Genomic DNA, 21,170 nt, shown 5'->3' with positions numbered 1-21,170 from the left:
AGCACTTTACAAAATGTACAGTGACACAGAAATACTGGGTATTAGTTTCCTCATTTATAAAATGATGATTTTTGAACTAAATCAGTGGTGTCAAACAAATAGAAATGAGGCACAACAAACTGTACATGAGGATCCTTAGGGGCTACATATTGCCCTAGAAAATATATATAGGAAAATATAGAAAACACATATATGTATATATGCATATACATATATGCATATATACATACATATGTGTGCATGTGTATATACGTGCAACTTATATTTATATTTCTTAATACAGCAACACTTTAAAATCGGGTAGGAATTACATTGTAATCCAATTCAGACCACACTCAGGAGGATTTGTGGGATGCATGTGCCCATGGGCCCAGTCTCAGATACCTCTGAACTAGATGCCCTCTGAGATCTTTCCCAAGATACAAGGCCTCCTGGGGCAACGTGCTCCATTTTTGACCTGTTCTAACTGTTAGTAAGTTCTTATTCACATCACTTCTAAATTCCTGCTACTTCTAACATTCCATGCTACTTCTGCATTCTGCTCTCTAAGGTCAAGTCTAACAAGTCTAAGCCCTTTTTTAAGAAACACCTTTTGAAATGTCTACTAGAAGACAACTGTCCCATCCTTTCTAACTCTCAGGTCCTGTCTTCTTCAGGCTAAATATCTCCAATTTCTTTCATTGTGCTTCATTTGACATGATCTTGAGTACCTCATCCTAATCACTCTGTTCTTCATGCTATCCAGTATCCACGTCTCCTGCCTAGCTATAATAATAATAAATATTAATAATGGCTAATATTTATATAGTATTTAGAGTTTTCAAGACAATTTGTACATATTTCATATGATCAGCAACCTTGAGAGGTAGGTCCAATTATCATGCCATTTTACAGATGAGGAAATTGAGGCAGACAATTTTTAAGTGATTTGCCCAAGATCACACATCTAGTAACTGTCTGAGCCTGGATTTGAACCCAGATATTCCTGACTCCAGGTGCAATATTTTATCCATTCAGCCACTTAGCTGCTTCCTATCTATCCTCATTTCTATTGTACAAGATTTTATATTACCTATGAGTCAAAGAAATCAATAAGTGTTAATTTTTGCCAGAAGTTAGAAATACATGTTAATCAAGGTTCTTTCAGGTATATCCTGGGGAATGACTCGATCAGCCCTGACAGATGTTAGCTATTATTTTACACTACCTAATGTAACTGAGCTGCTGAAATTAATCCACATAATAATAGAGAAAGCCAAGGAGTCAGATTAACAGAGTAGAAAGAGTGCTCCATTTGTAGTCAGGGAATCTGCATTCAAATCCTATTTCTGCTATTACCTATATGACCTTAAATACCACCACTTTTTTCCTCATTTCCTCTTTTGTAAAATAAGGGGGTTGGATTAAATCACATCTGGGGTCCCTTCCGACTCTAGAGTAAACCTGTGATCCTATGCTATAGGGATGAAAAAGGAAACACATTAAAGAAATGTAACTTGATCAGTGCCTGTTATTGAAAATCGGCATTTGCCCCCCAAAGGAAGAACAAAACATATAACCTGGAGATATGGTTGGAACCAAAGTATTTTCTTCCTGTAGTTAAAAATGTTTGGTCTGAAGAGAAGACCATATTGATTCCCTGAGGAAAACTAGCTGGCAGCTCAATTATAGCCTTGGGGAAATCAACATCTACAAGGATATTCAAAGGTTGGGGGACGATGAAGATGGGGGTAGTTTCCTGGAAGCTAGGAGCCACCATTAGCTGCTTGTCTGAAACGATGCTTCTGGTCTTAGTGCCTGTAGCCAAATAACTAAAGGGTACCTCTTCTAAATTGACTATCCTATCATGACCCAAATATGGCAAAGGATTTGGTCCTAGGGGGCTGCTGCTAGTCAGAGTCTGACCAAAAACAGAAAAGGAGGCAGGTACTTCTCCAAACAGGCTCAGGAACATGATCTACTTCCTTCCTTCCCTTTGCCCAAGTCCCTCTAACCAATCTTTGGAGCATCTTACCTTCTCTACGAAGCACTTGTGTACATGACTAAGAAAACTTTCCTGTTTTGTTTTGCTTCTAAATTGTCTTAATGTATCTAGAGGTGAGAGTATGCTCTAAATGAGTTAATTGAGTTTTTAGTGCTGGCAAGGCAGGCTCCTTTGACAAATCCTGAAGCCTTCACTGATTACTTTAAAAAGTATCTGAATTGCCTCAAAGTCACTTGGTTCTATCACTTGCACACTGTCTGTATTTAGTAACACAATTTCAGATAAAATGGCCTAATTTCTCTCCCTTTCCCAGGACACTTTGAGGGGACTTCCAATGTGTTGAATGAATTTAACTTCTTACTTTTTAAAGCTCCCCAGCAGAGGCTCATCCACTATGTACAGGCCTATGACTATGTTAAAAGCAAATGTTCAAGTACTTCTTGAAAGGAAAGGAAAGAGAGAATAAAGTAGTCTGGAACTAGCTGCCAGATGGGATCAGCTGTAACACCAGCCTATGATTCAATTCAATTCAATTCATTTTGGAAGTTCATGTGTAAGGTGAGAGGTAGAATCAAACAGGGGAGAGAGGGTCAGCCTGAAAGTCAGCAAGATGGTTTTCAAATCATGCCTCATTGTCTGACCCTGGATGAGTCACTTAACTTCTCATCTCATATGGGGAACTCCCTATAACTATAAATTGCAGATTAGTTGCCAATCTGTACTGGTAGAAATCATTTCCTCACCTGGGCCTTCCTATTCTGAGGAAATAATAAATTTAGACCACACATACATCCCACAAAGTGACAAGCACTAGTCCAGGGGCTGGGAAAACAAAGATGAAAATAAAAAGAATCCCTGAAATCCAGAGATTTATATTCTACTGGGATGAAACAGTAGCCATACATAGAAGTAAATTCAAAGTAATTTCAAGAGGGAGATAGTGTTAACAAGGAAGGGAAATAAAGAAAGGCCTAGTCACTTTTCACCAAGCACTTGAAGTAGAGAATTCTGTCTCCTCCGATCTAGGTTATACTTAGCCACAAATGGATGAAAAATGCACCAAACTTCTGAATGATTGAGTCACTCTCTGAGATGACCCCCAATTTCTCACACACACACACTTACCCACCCCTTGTTTACAGTAGTTTATGTAATCACTGCCATCAGACTCTAAGTTCCTTGAGGGCAAGGACTGTTTCCTGCTTTTCTTTTTTCCTTAGAGCTTAGCACAGTGGTTGGCATTTAGCAGAAGCTTAACAAATGGTTGTTAACTGACTGATGAACAATAACACATAAGGTTGTTATGCTATACACGAGCTGTGTGACTTGGGAAAGTCACTTCGCTTTTCTTGGGGGTTCAGTTTCCTTATCTGTAAAATGAGGGGCGTGGGCCAGATTAAGGTCAAAATTTCTTTCTAGGTCTAATTCCTGTGGATTTGGCCTAATTTTCTGGAACTGGAAAGGTCTTCTTGTGTGCAGGGAGAGGAGACCTGATGCACTGAAGGCTTTGCTCTCAAAGTGGGAAAGAAAGCACTGAGATACATTACTCTCTAGGCTAATGGGTGTTTCAGGTTCCCTTTTGTTCAGGTGCCCTGAAGGCCTGTGGGAGGTAGGTGTCTGGAAATTAAAAGTTATTGTTCCTGTCTGTATAATTATAATAATGAGTTTGGCTAAGGGAGAATGATTAATTATGCAAGGTTGAAGAGCAACAAAGTCACCAGGTAGGGGGTGGGGGCCCTGGAAATGCTGAGAGGACCAGAGATAAGTGAAGGGTCGGCACTTCCAAAGGCTTCATTATTTGCATGCTGCAGGCCTTGGCTTTGGACCTAGAAGTCTAAGCTCAGCTCTGTCCCCTTGAACTGTGCAAAAGGGAGCAAGTAACGGAACACCCCATCTGCCTTCCCCTAGGCCCATGCTACTGGGCAGACATTACTGCCCTCCCCCTTTCACCTGAGCAGTTTGACTCCAAAAAGCAGGTAATTAACTATCAAACAATAGTAGGGATTTACAGATTAATTCTGCCTAAAAAGAAATGGGAAAACTCATTTACACCAAACAAAAGGGAGGGGGGTGATTAGTTGCTGGAATAACAATAAAAAGAGTGAGATTGGACCTGGAAAACTGATAAAGAGGCCGAAAGCTTTTTTTTATTATTACACTGATATCCCCCCTTTTTATAAGCACTAAATTCTACAGTTTTCTATCATGCAAATGTGTGTCTAAGTGAGATTAAAGCCCAGCGGGTACAGCACTCCAGAAAAGTCCATTTTCAGGGTTTAGATAAGGTGAACCTTCCTTAATGCATCTCTAGCAGCTGTGGGCTCATCACAACCTTACAAGTGCACAAGGGTTTTTATAAATACAAATAGGGCTTTCTCCATGTCCTCCCTAGGCTATCTTTAAATTTAGCAAACACAGTCTTCTCATTAAGAGCAATTGTCACGTTCTCCCTGCCATGTGGTGGTCTGCCAGGGAGAAAGGGGGCTATTGGTTCTGCTGGGTCAAGGACAGGATCAATACAGCCCTTTGGGATCAGTAATAGAAATAGGATTTTCTATTTTTATTTCAGACCACTGGGCCTGAAAGCTTGGAAGGGGTTAAAATATGCAGATGGCCCTGGGAAGAAGACAGGAGTTAAACTCATGAATTGCAGTAGTCCTGGAATAAAGGGCATTGAGATTTCTAGTTTAAAACATAAGATCTAAGTGCAGGAACTTTGGACAAAATGATCTTAGAGCATATTTAGGGTCCTCAATAAATTGTGTGAGGATTGTCCTTGATCTTCACTAATAAACTTATCTTGAATTTTCATAGGCAGATGCTTTTTAAACTTATTACAGTTATCCTATCCAAAAAACTATGTGTTCACTCTTGAATTGTCTCAGGAGGCAGTTTGGAAAAGTGACTAGAATGCTGGATTTTCAGTGATGCAGAGTTCAAACTCAGCCTCAGACACTTACTAACTGTATGACCCTGGGCAAGTAATTTAATCTTTCTCAGTCTCAGGTTCCCCAACTTTAAAATGGTGTTTGTGATGAAAAGCCTCATCCAATATTTAATCAAGAACACGGAGATCTCTTAGGATAGGAACAGGAATTGATTTTCTTCCCAGGGAGAAGAGGGTGTTCTTTCCCATGACTGATCATGAGGAAGAGGCATGTTACAAAAGGCAGAACAAGAATTTATACCCTAATGCAGTCAAACCCCTTCCCTGGCTATCCCTTTTCCTATTGGCTGAGAGGTGGACTCAAATCTTCCCCAATGGCAAACAACAGAGGAGCCTACCACTATGGCTTACAAAGGACTAGGATGCTGATTGACAGCAAGGGAAGGGGGCAGGGGGAGGAGAGGGAAGTTCTGAGAATATTCCCAGGGTTGAAAGTGAGGATCAAATGAGACCATATATAGAAAATATTTTACAGATGAAAAACTTTATATAAATGTTAATTGTCATTCTGTATTAGCCTATACACATGAGCAGCAATGCCTGGCTCATTCATAGTACAATGGGTACTATCAAAGTCAAAGCAGTGTCTCTGCTTTTACCCAAAGGGTAGGCTTTGAGGAAGCCTTACGTGTTTCTAGGGAAGAAGACCCTTTTCCCAATAACGGGGCAATGAGCAGCAAAGGGGAACCGGGTGGTGATGAACTTGAATGAGAGCCCTCCCAAGTGGGATGTTTACATGCCAAGATGGTTCACAGGATGGTCCAACGGGACACGGGAAAACATTTTAGAGATGAGAAGAGCAGTGTGACTGTTCAGGGATTTAAAGACTCTGCCAGACTGAAGCTCTCCTCCTCCTCCTCCTCGCCTGCTCCCGATGCAGGTTGTCTTGGAATATCACCCCTGCCACCAAGCCCTCCCATTCCTCTTTTAACCCCAGGAGGACAAGAAGAACAATGACAACAACAAGAAGAAGAGCTAGCATTTACATAAATCTTTAAGGTTTATAAAGTAAGTTTTATTGTTCAGTCTTTTTTCAGTTGTGGAAGCCCCCCCCCCCCCCATTTGAGGTTTTAGCGGCTGGAGTGGTTTGCCATTTCCTTGTCTAGCTCATTGTATAGATGAAGAAACTGAGGCAGACAGTTAAGTGACTTGCCCCGGGTCACACAGCTAGAAGTGTCTAAGGCCAAAAAAGGAAAAAAAAAAAGTACTTTACAAATATTATCTCATTTGATCCTTATAACAATACTGAGAAAAAAAAAGTACAATTATCACCCTCATTTTACAGAAGAGGAAACTGATGTAGATAGAAGTTAAGTGACTTGTCCAAGGTCACACAAACATCAGAGGCTGGTTTTTGTGAGGGATGAGGTCCCTAAAAAGAATGAAGTCTCCTCAGGGATTAGTGATTCCTGTTGTTTAACTGCTAAACTTGCTTATCATTGCAAAAACCTGTACCTGTGACTTAGGCGGCTAATGGTTATCACAAGGTTTCTTTTTGTTCCCCAGAGATTGCTCAAACCAATGAGGCCCAGGAAACCCACCCTGGAAGCTCCAGCCAAAACATTCTGTTATTCTAGAAGAATTTGTGCAAATATAACAGTTTAGATTAGGGACCTTTCTTGTTCTTGGCTCTCCTTATTTCAGGGCAGAATTTCCTGGTTTAGAATGTGAACTCTGAAACCCAGCAAATAGGACAAGGAAGCAGGGATTGGGGGGAAAGGGCAGGGGGCGAACTCACCTTAGGGTATAATAAACCTTGCTTTCTATAATCAACTTGCACCTCCTTTGCCACTGTGGAGACTGTGCCCTTTCTGGAGAAAGATAAATAAACTTTTCTCTACTTTCCTAAGCAGTCTCCAAACTCTTTATCGTGCCATTGCACACATTTTGAACTTAGGTCTCTATGACTCCAAATGCCCTATCTGCTGAGTCACAGACCTATCAAGAGAGACTTGAGCAAGGGGCCCAGGAGTACCTGAAGCAAGCTGACCAAAAGCGAGTAAGCACTGCCTCACTAGACAGTGCTGATGAACACAAGAAGAGAACAGGTGGACAGGCTCAAAGGACAGCTACTGACAGTGCTCTTGGGGCTTAAGCAACCATGCATCGATCTCACTCAGATCTATAACCCTGATTCCAAGACCTCACACTCTCCCCTCTACCCCCACGAACAACACTTATTAGCTAACTTAAGGAAAAAGGCCATCTACCACCAGGAAATCAGAACCTAAGGGCTATCTTTCCATTTACCCTGCCACACTTTTCTTCCCTACCTGAAATTGCAACTTTAGACTACTGACTTCCTCTGCCCCCCTCTCTCAAATCAGAGAAAATAGTAATATTATTAAATAGTAGCTAACATTCATAGAGAGCTTATTATGTTCCAAACACTGTGGTAAGCATTTTTCAATTACTATCCCATTGGATTGCCACAACACTAGCTGAATTTCAGCAAAATACCTTTGTATAATTATCAGATATGACTGAAAAACCAGTTATCAAGGTTTATTTACACAGGCAAATGACATACTTGTTCCATTTGGATCTATATGAAGAGGGTCATCATAAATGAGGTTTAGGATTCAGGATGCATGAGACCCCAAAATACCAACATGCTCAGCCAAAGAAAAGCAAAGTTTATTAAAAGTCCACCATAATGGGTAGATTCTTAATCTGTCCAGAATCATCTGACAGAGAGTAAGTCTGTGCTAGAAAACTCTATGGAGCTCTCACACCACATGGAGGCAAGATGGGGTCTTATATACACAAAGGCTGTGGGAGGAAGCTAGGGGTGGTCTGGAGGAGGAGTTTGGGGAGGGTCTTCAGAAGGAGTCAGATGAGGTCAGACTCTAGTAAATGAGTGATTAAGGGTGGGAAGTTGCTGGAGGCTACCTGGAGGCAATAGACAATGGTGGGGCTAGGCCAGTTCCAAGGTGTAACAGATTTGGGTATTGGGAGGATCTAGGGTGGGGGCTAGCTGGATAATGGAGGGTCAAGCTAGAAACCAAGGTTTGGGCAGAGCCACAATGAAAGGCTTATGGTCTCAGGCAAATGCCTCAGCAAATGGAAAGATTCACTCTGACTTCCAGGGGATTCCCAGAGCCTGTACCTCATCATATATAACTTTGTGAGATATCTTTTTCAGCAATGATAATCTTTGAAGCCAAAATAAACTGACCTTAGAAACAGACCTCTCAATCACTCCATCACAAAGTATTGAACCAAGATTTCAAAAAATAAAGCTTATAAAATAACATCATTCTAAATAAACTAAGAATAACTATTCTAGTGAGAAAAAATATTTTTGTACCATTTAAAATACATATTTTAAAATACTATTTATTTTATCTTTATTTCCTTCACTTTTTTCTATTGTTTTATAATGTACTTAATAGTACATGCATATAATTTAAAAAGAAATGAATATATATTTATTAGTCATGCACATGAAGTTTTGGTTTTCTTTCTTTTTTCCCATAGCATGTGTGTTCCAAAAAACTTAGAGATCCCTAGAGCAGGAGACTTTGGAGTCAGATCAGAGTTCTAGTCCTGACTCGATCATTTCCTTGCCATGTGACCTTGATACTGTCATTTAATATCTTTGGGCTTCAATTCCTATCTCTAAAATAATCAGGTGACATTCATTGCTGCTGGGATTGTAAATTTATGAAATGATTTTGGAGAACAATCTGACAGTGCTCTATAAAAGTTATGATGGTCATACCTTTTGACCCTGAAAATCTTCTGTCCAATTCATCAACAAGCATTTATTAAATGCCTAGTCTGGGTCAGGCATTATGCTAGGCAAGGGATACCGATACAATAAATCAAATAATTCTTGCTCTAAGAGAACTTACACTTTTACACTGTTGAGAATATATCCTCAAAGTGATATGAAACAAACAAAGAAATAATTGAAGACTTTTCAGTTTGTAATGCCCTCCTTTTTTAACCTAACCTCATAGAACACACACACACACACATACATACATACACACACTGTATGCATATATATGTGTGTAGTCATATATACATATGCATACATGCATAATACTATATATTACTAAACAAGGGGGTATTTAGACATATATACGTATATATACATATTTATATTTTACATATGTCTTACTTTAAAATAATGTAAGCAACTTGAGGGCAAGAACTCTGTGTGTGTATATATATATATGTACATGTATGTGTACATATATGGATTCCCAGTGCTTCGTAGGCATTATAAATGTTTATTGATTGATTGTAGCATTATTTTTTATTTCCAAAAGCTGAAAGCACTCTAAATATTCGATAATATGGGCAATGATTAAATACATTATATATGTATACATATACATACATATATATATATTTGGACATATCAATGAAATCCTTTAATGGAAATATAACTGAGAAATAAGAAGAGTATAAAGAAACTTGGAAAGGACTTTGCGACATATGCTAAAGCAAAAGATATAGAACCAGAAGAACAAAGCACATGCTAAATACAAACATTGAAAAAGGAAAGTGCTTGAGGATGAAAACACAAAGAATATGGTGTTGCTAAAAAGTTGTTATAAAATTTATATTGTGGGGTGGCTAGGTGGCACAGTGAATAGAGCACCGGCCCTGGATTCAGGAGGACCTGAGTTCAAATCCAACCTCAGACACTTGACACAATTACTAGCTGTGTGACTTTGGGCAAGTCACTTAACCCCAATTGCCCTCCAAAAAGAAAAAAAAAATTGTATTGCTTAATTAAAATGTAAATAGTTGCAAAGCATGCCCATTTAGTTGTATAGAAGTACAATATTAAGTTTATAAAAGATGTTTGAGTAAAATAAGAGGATTGGACCAGGTGGCCACTGAGTTTCTAGAGAACTGACATTCAAGAATTCTTATCATGTCATTCATTCCCATTTAATATAGGTCATTGAAGAAGCTGCTTCTGTCATCAGAAACAAAAATAAAATAAATGACTTGAACAGACAACTCCAAGGTTCCTTCAGGCTCAAACTTTATAGATTGTATCACACAACTTTTTTTAATAGTTTAAACCAATGGGAGTGGAAAAGAGAAACATTAACCAGATGTCATTTATGTGTATGCTGAGGGAAAAGAATTCTAGATTTGAAGCTAGAAGCAACAAAAGAAAAGGTGGGAAAAGGTGACTCTCTTTAAGCTAACCTTATTATTATGTGGTTCACATATACACATGTTAACATACTCATAGGAACAAAACAAATGCTTTAAAAAAAAAACTTTTTTAAAGTTAGAAATCTCAACAAGCCTACTAACTCTTATCTCGATGCAATTTTCTTTTTTTTTTTCTTTTTCCTTCCTTTCCCTTTCATTCCATGTCTTTGCCTTTACTTTCCTTTTCTTTCCTTACTTATTTTAGAGACTGCCTTTCCCTTTCCCAGGCTGGAAGTACAGTTGTCTCTCACAATCCCAATTTAATGATTAATTTGGGAAGGTGTGATTCACTCTGTTTCTAACCTGGACCAGTTCACCCCTCCTTGGGAAACCTTTGCTGCCAGGAATTCACCATATTGGTGCTTGACTTACTGGGAACCTACTGTAACTCAGAAATCCCAAACCCAATGATTGATCATCTTCAGTCTCCCAATAGCAGAGATTATAGAAACTACACACAGGCAATTTCTGGTATGGGAATCATACTTTGTGCTCAGTGCAATAACAGATCACAAGATAAACAACAAACCCACCCTATGGTGATATATGCCCTTTCCAATACAGAGACTGGGGAAGTTTGGTTCTATTTAGTTTGTCTGATTGCTTTAAGATGGAGGGAATAAAAGGGTCCTGGAAAATTACTGCCGTGTATTCATTAGAGTGTCAATAATACTCAGGCCAGGCATATCGACAGCGGATTAGCTTAGGCTGGCTCTGTGTACAAGACCAATGCCTTTCTTAACCCAGCTTGTTTCCAAATCAATATACCCATCAGCATTTGAAAATTAGCCCAAGATGAGATTCCAATACTTGAGCTGGTGTGTCATGCTAAGAGGGCATCCAGCCAACTTATAGAGGAAATCACCTAGCAAGGGATTAGACATTTTCCATTAGTCTGTGCTCAAACTGCCCAAGTTAAGATTTCTGACCTCTGACCCTACACTGATCCCTTCATTTCAGTGTCTTTACAGAATCTATAAAGCATACTCCTATCAACACATACTCATCTTCTCATCACATGTCTATAATGTTGTGTGTAATAAATTTTCCCACCAAAGCATTGTTCTCTGCCTCACACTTTGCTGTCACCAACTCCATTTTTATTCTATTCAAATGGGAAAACAATGGTACCCCATTCCAGGCAAAAAACAAAACAAAACAAAAAAACATAGTCACAGTGTGGAAGCTCAGATATTTAGAACAGAAGAAACCAGCACAAGTGACTTCCATTACAGAAACAATAAGAGAATACTTAGTGGAACTGAACGTTCCTCCAGAATTTGAAATTAAACACACCCATACACCACAGTTCTTGTACAATCTCTAACGCTGGCTATTTCTTGCTTTTGAGTCTCTTTCCTGAAGGTAGCTTGTTCTAATCATCCTCACCTCATCAAATCTTTTTTTCTCATTTGCTCTTGCTTTTTTTACCTTGCTTGCCTATGTTCTAAGTCCCTCATTTCCCATCTTTTTTTTTCATGGTTTTTTTCCTTAATTCTTCCCTTTCCTTTTTTAAAGACCTTTTTTTCCCCACCACTCTCCACTTTATACCTCCTAAACTTCCTCACCTGACTCATTATCACTCCACAAAGGTCTTACACCTGAGGAGAATTACCAGGCTCTATTCAGGGGGCCACTGGTAGGAAGGCCAAGGAAACAGGAGTAACAAAGAATGAATTCTCTTCCAAAGACATGAAGAAGGACATTCCACTAGGTCTATACCTTACACTAAGCAAAGGAAGCTCTGTTCTAGTAGCCAAAGTAAATCCCAACAAAATAAGAAATCAATGCATTGATGACAATTAATTGAAAGAAGGTGGCATAGTTTAATTGTATATTACTGAATTGGAGATGGTCACTTTTGTCCTGGCCCTGCCTTTTATTCAGTGTGAAAATCACCAAGAGACTTGAGTTCTAGATTCTATAAAACCAAAACAAAACCAAACAAAACACCAGAAAACTGACCTAGACAGAGCCTACATTCTATACCTACTAAAGACCACACAGAAAGATGCCCCAGTTCCCATGCTTCAGATTTCCTCATTGGGCAGGATCCCTTACCTTGAACGATGAGGTGGACTCGTGATGTCTTTGGGTGGTTGTCTGTCTGCACAGAGCAGGTGTACGGGCCTTCATCATACACGTCCACATTCTGGATCTCAATGCTGTATTGGGTTTTGGTGTTGGTCAGGAGGACCACCCGTGGATCTAGGCACCATTTGTCATTTCCAGCATAAAGGATCGTGCTGCGGTTCAGCCAGGCCACCCGGGTGACTCGGTTGTCCACAGTGCACCTGAAAGAAAGAAGAGTCAGTACAGGAAGGTCAGAGTAGAAGGAATGAGTCCTTAAAAGATTTCTACAGAGGCATGGCATGCATAGAGGGATAGAGTGGCTGTAATTTTTCACCTTTTAACTCCTAACATTGGTACATTTTAAAATTTTGCTGTCTTTATATTCAGTGACACTAGCATTCTTGCTGTTCCTCAGACAAAACACTTTCTCCCAACCTGGGGCTTTTTTTTTTTTTTAACTGGCTGGTGCTTATGCCTGAAATATATACCTCTTCATCCTCCATTTTTGGCTTCTTGGTATTTCTTCAAATCCTAGCTAAAATCCCACTTTCTATAAAAAGCTATTCCTAACCATCCTTTATTTTAGCACCTACCACTTGATGTGACCTCCGATTTATCCCCTCTCTATTATTTTTGTACATAGTTATTTGCATGTTCTCTTCCCCATTCATCTGTTGGATCCATGAGAGCAAGGATGCCCTGTCCTTTTTTTGTTTGTATTCTCAACACTCAGCACAGTGTCTGACACATAGTAAACACTAAATAAGTCTTATCTTGACTTGACTACTGTGGTAGTTCTTAATAGTTATCATGAGCCTCACAGGAATATAAGATCTACATGTTGCCTGCTTTGTACTACTGCGATCTGAGCTCTTCACTGAAGTTAGGTCATTTTATTCAGTATAACCTGTAAGTGCAAAGTACATCATTCTTGGACTCCAGGAACTAAGACATATTCAAATACCTTCCCAACTGTACTCCCAGACACATTTTTTTCCTAATTCAAAGTAGCTGATCCCTATTGAACTATAAGAATCCTTCCTTTGCCCAGCCCGTTTCAGGAACACTAATAGAAAGCTTTCAGATACAAAGCCACATCTGGACCACTTCTTATAGTTGTTGTCCCTTGTTGTAAACCAAAGTCAAAAGTTTCACTACTGTAGGAATCATTGTTCAGTTGTTTCTGACTCAACCCCATTTTGGATTTTCTTGGCAAAGACCTGGAGTGGTTCACCATTTCCTTCTCCAGCCTATTTTACAGATGAGGAAACTGAGGCAAACAGGGTTAAGTGATTTGCCCAGGGTCACACACTATTAAGTAACTGTGACCAGGTTTGAATTTGTGTTTTCCTGACTCCAAGTCTAGCTCTCTATCTACTGTGGCCACCTAGATGCTCTATCCTTAAAGGAAAGCTAAGGAAAAAGCCAACTGAGGCACCTAGTATGTGTCAGACACTGTGTTAAGTGTTGGGGATACAAAAAAGGGGGGGGCAAATACCAGATCCTTCTCTAAAGGAGCTCATAGTCCAATGGAGCTGAGAGACAAACACGAGTTCTCCGATTTTAAACCCAGTACTCTTTCTGCTTTGCCAAGTTCTTCCTCTATTACAAAATGCATGCTTTTTATAAAACAAATATCTATGTGCCTTAGAAAAGATAGTTTTCTGGCATTAAAAACTATGCATCTATAAAAAACAATATTAAAATGTGTTCCTCATTTCACTCCCCTGTGCACTGTGCCCTGGGCAGATCACAAATTTGATTGAGTCCTCCCGGTCTTACTTCTGTCTGACCCAGATACAGCTCAGTTAGAAACATCCTTGGCCTGGGGTCCAACTGTCTTTGTGCCACTTACTATATTTTCTGGACAACACAGGCAATGTCTCATGCCAGCATTACTCTGACACAGGTGGTTATTGTTTCTCATTCTCAAAGAGGACCGAAATGACACCACCATTTTGGAGTCGAGATACAGTGTGTCCAATTGAGGCTGATAAGAGCAGTATGTGCTTTTACCATGGGTCAGGCACAATAGCAGTGTCTGAGCACCGTAGTTTTATCTAAATAGGGAAAGAGAAAGGAATTCTACTGTCCCAAGCAGATCAGGTCACCCTGCTCCATAGTCCTGGATAGCATACCCTTAGAGTTGTTTAGTCATGTCCAGTTGTGTCCAACTCCTCGTGACCCCATATGGGGTTTTCTTAGCAGAGATTTTGGAGTGCTTTGCATTTTATAGATGAGGAAACTGAGACAAACAGTGTTAAATGATTTACCTACTGTCACGCAAACAGTAAGTGTCTATGACCAGATTTAAACTCATGTTTTCCTGACCATAGGCCTGGCACTCCATCCACTGTGGCCACCTAGCTGTCCTATCCTTAGAGTAGAGAGAGGTTAAAGAAACAGAATCAACTGAGGTAGACCAAGTCAGTTTAAATCAATTCAATTCACCAAATATGTGTACTATATCTATAATGTCCTAAGCACTGTGCTGGTTTCTGTGAATGGGATGATGAAATAGTACCTGCCTTTAAGGACCTCCCCTTCTACTACATGGATGAGCTTCTCCTAGCACTTTCCTATACTGTGCCAATTATCCAGCTTTATATTCTTATGCTTTTTCCCAGGTGGCAGATCTCAGTCCCACATGAAACATTTTAATATGAACTCCAATGAGGCTTCTCAGAAAAGGGACAACACACACACACGCCAACACACACTTATTTATTATATCAGGAAAATAGCCAAAGCATTAACATTAAAAAGGCTAATTGTTGTTACTCTTCCTTGGATAATTACTGTATTCTTGAAGACCATTTTGACAGTGTTGTGTCTTGGTTCAGATGAAGTGGATCCTAAGACATGCATCTTGTTTGCGTATATATGGTTACCACTTTACAGAAGAGAAGCTTATTCTTTGTTATTAACTTGCCCCATGGAACCAGAACCGAAAGTCATTTTCTTTTCTAGAGTAACTGAAATTTCACCAGATACATGGCAGAAAAGTCATTGTGCTGAAAATGCTGACCACTAAACTATAAACCACTTGAATAATTGTTTTTGAAACACACAATGGGACATCTAACAAGTCTAATGATGAATATGGGAAGACTGGCCTGGGCGTCCATGTGGATGTCTAATTATTGAAAATTGACTGAAACTGAAGTAGTCGCAGCAGACTGCACAGCAGTTAAAGGGCCAAGGATGTTCATTTGACACTTCTAACTCAGCCAACTTCTAGCAGGCTTATGTGGCCCCTGTGATATATACTATATGAAGAATGCTGGCATCTCATCAGCGGTGGCTCTGGGCACGTTTAAGGTTGTGCTTGGATGTCCAAACTGTCATTTCTGGAAGCCACACTTGCTGACTTTCAGTGGAATTAATGGGTGGTGCCTGGTGAAATATATCACCAAGGTAACTTGGAACCCAGATCATGTCTCCCCTCTCATACTGGCCCTTATCTATCTGTCTCATTTATCCATTCTCCTGCCAGGAAGAACATTGCACACAAGACACCCATGCCATCTTAAGTTATAGCAAGCTGTGGATGGGGACAACTTCCAGTTCTAAAACAGAAGAAACTGAAGATCACAGATTTAGCCTGAGAAGAGAGCCTAGAGATGACCTAGTCCAGCCCCCTCATTCTGCAGAAGAAACCTAGACTCAGAGAAGGTAAAGGGTATGATTCAAGATCAGGCAGATAAAAAGTAAGATTCAAACTCTGACACTGTATTCAGTGTTCAAGTACTAAGAATGGTACCTTTCTCCGGTGTTGGGGAGGCAGGGAGACACATGAACAGTTCCATTTTTTTTTTTTACTAGCAGTCCCTTGTATTTATCATCAATGCTTCTATTGTTTACAAGATAGGTTTCCACATAGTATATAAAATTCTTCAGGATGTCACATTGACTTAAGTGAGAATGAAATTCTCACACAAGCCTCCTTGTTGGTCCTTAACAAGGCACCCCATCTCCTGACCCCATTTTTTCATTTGCTATCCCCCATCCCTTGAATGATCTCCCTCCTAATCTCTGCCTCCTAATTTCCCTCCTTCAAGGCTCAGTTAAAGTTCTACTTTCTGCAAGATGTCTTTCCCAATCCTTCTTCATTTTAATGCCTTTCCTCTGAAATTATACTTAATTTATCTTGTATATACTCCATTTATATAGTTATTTCATGCTATCTCCTCCTTTAGATTCTGGACTCTTTGAGAATAGGGGATATAGATGGATAGATACATAGATATATAGATAATATATTATTATATATAGATATATATGTATGTATGTTTATGTATATGTGTACATGTATATGTATGTGTGTGAGCATATACACATATACATACATACACATACACACACATTGTACCCCCAGGGCTTAGTATAGTGCCTGAGGGCACATATGTGCTAATAAATGCTAGCTGACAAACTGATAGGCAGATATATCCTCACCAAAGGTGTTTGCCATTATTATGGAACATCTGTAATATAGAGTCCAAATGGAAAAATAATTCCCCATAGATGTTGAAGTTTTCCAGAAGATTTTGCTTGCACGTGAATTTCAATGATTATATCAAACCTCAGTGCACTGAAACACCTCCAAAATGAGATCATTGATTACTCAAAAGAATTTGACCTAACTATTTAGGAGAAACCAAGTAGATAAAGTGTTTATCTAAAATATAAAATGCACATTGAAGAATAATTCATAAAGCTGGACCACCCGTATAGACAGCTAAGTATATAAGTGAATCATCTATATTAATCAAATCATGGATAGACATGCAGAGGAACAATAAACTTAGACTTTGGTTAAGTAGGAATGATGACAATAACATAATAGCAGCTATAATTTATTTAGTGTTTTAAGGTTTGCAATGTATTTCCTAGATAGTATCTCACTGGATTCTCACCACAACCTTGTGAGGTAGATGCTATTATTATCCCCACATAACACACACAAAAAAAACCTAAGGCTAATAAGGGTCAAGTAGCTAGCTAAAGAACATACAGCTAGTAAGGGGAAGATGTCTGAGGGAAGATGTCAGACATTGTCTACACTGCACTACTTCACTTCAGAAGAGAACAGGATGGAGGTAGTGCTTTTAATTACTTTAATCTTCTCCTTGAAGCAATGGTCTAGTTTTTTTTTTTTTTTGCTTTTTGGAGGGCAATTGGGGTTAAGTGACTTGCCCAAGGTCACACCGCTAGGTTTTGTGTGTATGTGTGCGTTAAATGTCTAAGGCTGGATCTGAACCCAGGTCCTCCTGACTCCAGGGCCGGTGCTCTATTCACTGCACCACTTAGCCGCCCTATGGTCTAGCTTTTTATATAGATATTTTTGTGTTGAAATTATATGCAAGTCATGAAAAAGTGTAGTCTCCAAAGAATTGTAAGCCAAGCAAGGGGAAATGGAGAGGTTCATGTTAGATGTGAGTAGGCTATGACAAGTTACCAGTAAGGAATAGTGCAGGAGAAACAGCATAAAGAGAGATTTATGACCAAATAAGAAAGTAGCAGAGTCATGTTAGAGAGATTGAGGGATAGCTACCAGAGAGCCTAGGTGCTGCATTGGTGACCATGCAATGTCAAAAGATCTACAGAAGCACATCCATTGTAGCCAAATCTTCAGCATAACATGGATAAGTGTGGTATGGCATGAGAAGGCATGTTTGTATTGCAAGCTGAACCACTGGAAAGATTGTTTAATGAGATGATAGATTGATTGAAATGTCAAGTGTTCAGGTACTGAACCCCCAGCTGTCCCTGACAGACCTGGCTAACCAAGACTTTCTGTTGGTATGTGTTTAACACAAGGGTCAACATGTGTCAGGTCAGTGGGAAAAAAAATGTTTGTTGTAATTTTTAATTTCCCTGGAGTGGGTGAGGTAGGAGTTGGTAGGGAGAAAGCAAAGATAATGAATATAAAATAAGTCCTGGTAGAGCAAAAGTTTTATGCTTCTTTACAAATTAGGGCTATCATTTTAAACATACATGAAGTGGGCAAGTCATGTCATTATTAGTTCATTGACATTTTATCGCTTTTCTAGGATAGCAGCTTCTTTTTGGACAGGAGGAAGATGCTCCATTTAAGAATAAATTGCTTACATATTGTGCCAGACTCATATCAGTTTTCAATAAATGCTTTTTAATGGATATAAGATATTGCATGAGGGGCAGAGGAGATTATCAATGAACCAATGGGTACCTAAGGCTGCTGCCCCTTGTACGGGAGCCCTGACTTTGGTGGAGAAAGCTGTTTGACACATTTTTGTTGAAAGCATACCTACCATGCTGGCACTTGGAAAACAGAATCCTAGGTGTCCTTATATCTCTCATTGATGAATGATGACTATATTACAGTTTCTACATTTAGAACTATTGAGAGAGCAAGAGTTATTGGTCAGGACAAATAGTAGTGAGGCAGAAATAAAAAAGTCAAGCTACAGGCTAGTAACCATAAGCCACTTTTGGATTTGGGGGTTTTAAAGAGAGATAAAGAGCTGAAACTTGGGTAGTCAATGCAGCAAACATGTCTGCTTGGAGCCTTCAGGAGACATGCAGAGGTGGAGATATTTGACCAAAGAGAAGGATTAAAGAAAAAATTGAGAGGGGGGAAAAACAGGCTTGGCCTTTCTTAAACACACCTGCCTGAAGATCTGAAGACAATAATGGATCCAGACAGTGTATAATCCAAGCATTCCTTCCATCAAATGGCCCTTTAACTGCTTTTGAAAAGCACCGGGGCTCAGGCAACGCATGAGACTACAGTAAAATAAGTGCTTTCGCCCTTCACAGCACCTGGTCACAATCTCCTCTTATCACACTGAAATGCTCCAACTGTCCCTAAGTTTGGCCTGTTCCAGTATTTGGCTTCCTCCCCCTCCCTGCCCCTTAAGCTTCACAGATGAAAATTGCAACATAAATGGCTTTGAAATACCAACCAGAGGCCACATGCAGTTTGTTACTGAAGCTCTGTCTGCGCTTTCTCTCCTCCTTCTTCAAGAAAGAAGGGGGAACTGTTTCATGAGAAAAAAGAAGAAAAGGAATAGGAAGGAAGAAAAGGATACAAAACCTTCATCAGAGCTTGGCCAAAAACTCTGATTAAACTGAACGTTGGAGAAAAAAGCTTTCTCATTTGCTCCTATATCTCACTGTTTCAAATCTTAGCTCTGGGGCTGTTCACTATAAGAAAGGTTGAATTTCATGTCAAATCATATCGGCCACCACTCAGACCTCAGAAAAGAACAAGAGGCAGCAAGCATTTATTAAGTACCTGTTGTATGCCGGTACTTTCTTAGGCTTTGAGAAACAGAGACCAAAAACAAAACAAAAATATTCAAACCTTGAAACAGTACCCACCCTACTGAGTTACATTCTACTTAGATGGCTTGGAATGCATTTGTGGGTACATCTCTAACTCCAGTGTCCTTTTAATTCAGGTTTGACGTTAGGAATGGCATGAGGCCCTTGTGAGCCATTGGATAAAGGAGGTTTACTTTGTCCTAGCACAAAAGGAAACAGTGGCACACTTAGCTTCTCTTGACTCGGCTTCCCTCATCTCCATCTGGAAACTCCTTCCCTCAGGAGTCATCTGGGTTAGTGAGTCAGGTGGTCTCAGGTACCTACCAAGTCTAAGAGGCTCAGAGTACATAAAGCTGGGGACCTGTTATGCTCCCAGACTAGGAAACTTTGAGGACAGCTGTTGCCAATCAGATTGCTATCAAGGGAGGAAGCAGCATCAGAGAAGTCAGAAAAACCCTGGTGTTATCCCAGCAGCCCCTCCCCACCTGAACCTTTTAGAGGTCCTCTCTTCCTTTAATTGCTATTTAAGCACTGTCCTCTATAGGAAGGCTTTCTATTTGCTGTTTAGTCATTTTCACTCTGTCGGACTCTTCATGATCCCTTTTGGGGTTTTCTATGTAGAGATACTAGAGTGCTTTGCCATTTCCTTCTCCAGCTCATTTTACAGATGAGGAACAGAGGCAAAGAAGGTTAAGTGACATGCCCAGGGTCACACAGCTGCTGTTTGAAATCAGATTCAAAGTCAGGAAGATGAACCCAGCACTCTATCCTCTGTGCCACTTAGCTGCTCCCAAAGCTTTTCTTAATTCCTCTTAACTGATAGTGGCCCTTCCTGACAAACTAACAGTAGTTCTTAGCACAAGAAAGGTTCTTAGTAAATACTTGTTGATTGACCCAAAAGGACACTCTCAAATCAACCACAATGGCTAAATTATAACGTTTGCTTCTTTTTTTTTTTTAGCCAGAAACCTTACTGCTTCAATCCATATTGCTTTCTCTCCTTTTTCTGCTGTTGTATTTATCTTTTTCATGGACCACACAAATTAGCTTTTGATTACATAATGTCTTCTAACTTTTTCTAATTGTTTGCTGTGTGTGTTAATCTTGTCTCTCCAGGTAGTAGGCCATTCTTGTACTTGTTCTCTGTAAGTGCTAAGCACAAGGCATCGAACTCATTCAGCATTCCTTAATTGACTGAGAACAGTGGAAGATTTTAATCAGTCTCCTAAAGAGTAAAACAATGTGCATAGGATAGAGAACAATGGACCTGTGGGAGGATGTAAGCCTTTTGCTTTTAGGGACGATTATTTTGAATACCTAATACCAACTTATATATATATACATATACATATATATATATATATATATATATATATATATATATATATATATAAGAGTATGCCTCCTACTCAAGGCTGAGCTGAAAAACAAGGATGATTCCTTTGAATTCAATTCATTTCAATTAAACAATTACTGTTCTATGTACTGGAGGTACAATTGAGAACATTTTTATAGGCTCTAAATCTTGTGTCAAAGACAAAGCCCCAATTGCCCTAACCTAGTTTTGGTTTTGCCTGGGCTTATATATAATCTCTCACCTGGAATACCTGGAATGTTCTCTATTTTTCTTTCTTTCTTTCTTTCTTTCTTTCTTTCTTTCTTTCTTTCTTT

At 39.5% G+C, this 21,170-nt stretch overlaps 1 protein-coding gene across 3 annotated transcripts in view; it reads right to left on the bottom strand.

Annotated features, from left to right (window-relative positions):
- NTM (neurotrimin) overlaps window positions 1-21,170 on the bottom strand; it is a 574,210-nt gene that overhangs the window by 281,344 nt on the left and 271,696 nt on the right. For all 3 annotated transcript variants that reach the window (XM_069080454.1, XM_069080455.1, XM_069080456.1), the window contains exon 2: window positions 12,180-12,412. In XM_069080454.1, coding sequence (XP_068936555.1) covers window positions 12,180-12,412 — 233 coding nt within the window. The remainder of the gene's footprint in view (window positions 1-12,179; window positions 12,413-21,170) is intronic.

Source organism: Petaurus breviceps, unplaced genomic scaffold (genome assembly GCF_028583685.1).
Source record: "Petaurus breviceps papuanus isolate PSGF00001 unplaced genomic scaffold, PetGlider_PUasm1.0 91133, whole genome shotgun sequence".
NCBI classification, from domain to species: Eukaryota; Metazoa; Chordata; class Mammalia; order Diprotodontia; family Petauridae; genus Petaurus; species Petaurus breviceps.
The sequence above is the reverse complement of the archived record's forward strand: the minus strand, read 5'-3'. Positions and strand labels throughout refer to the sequence as shown.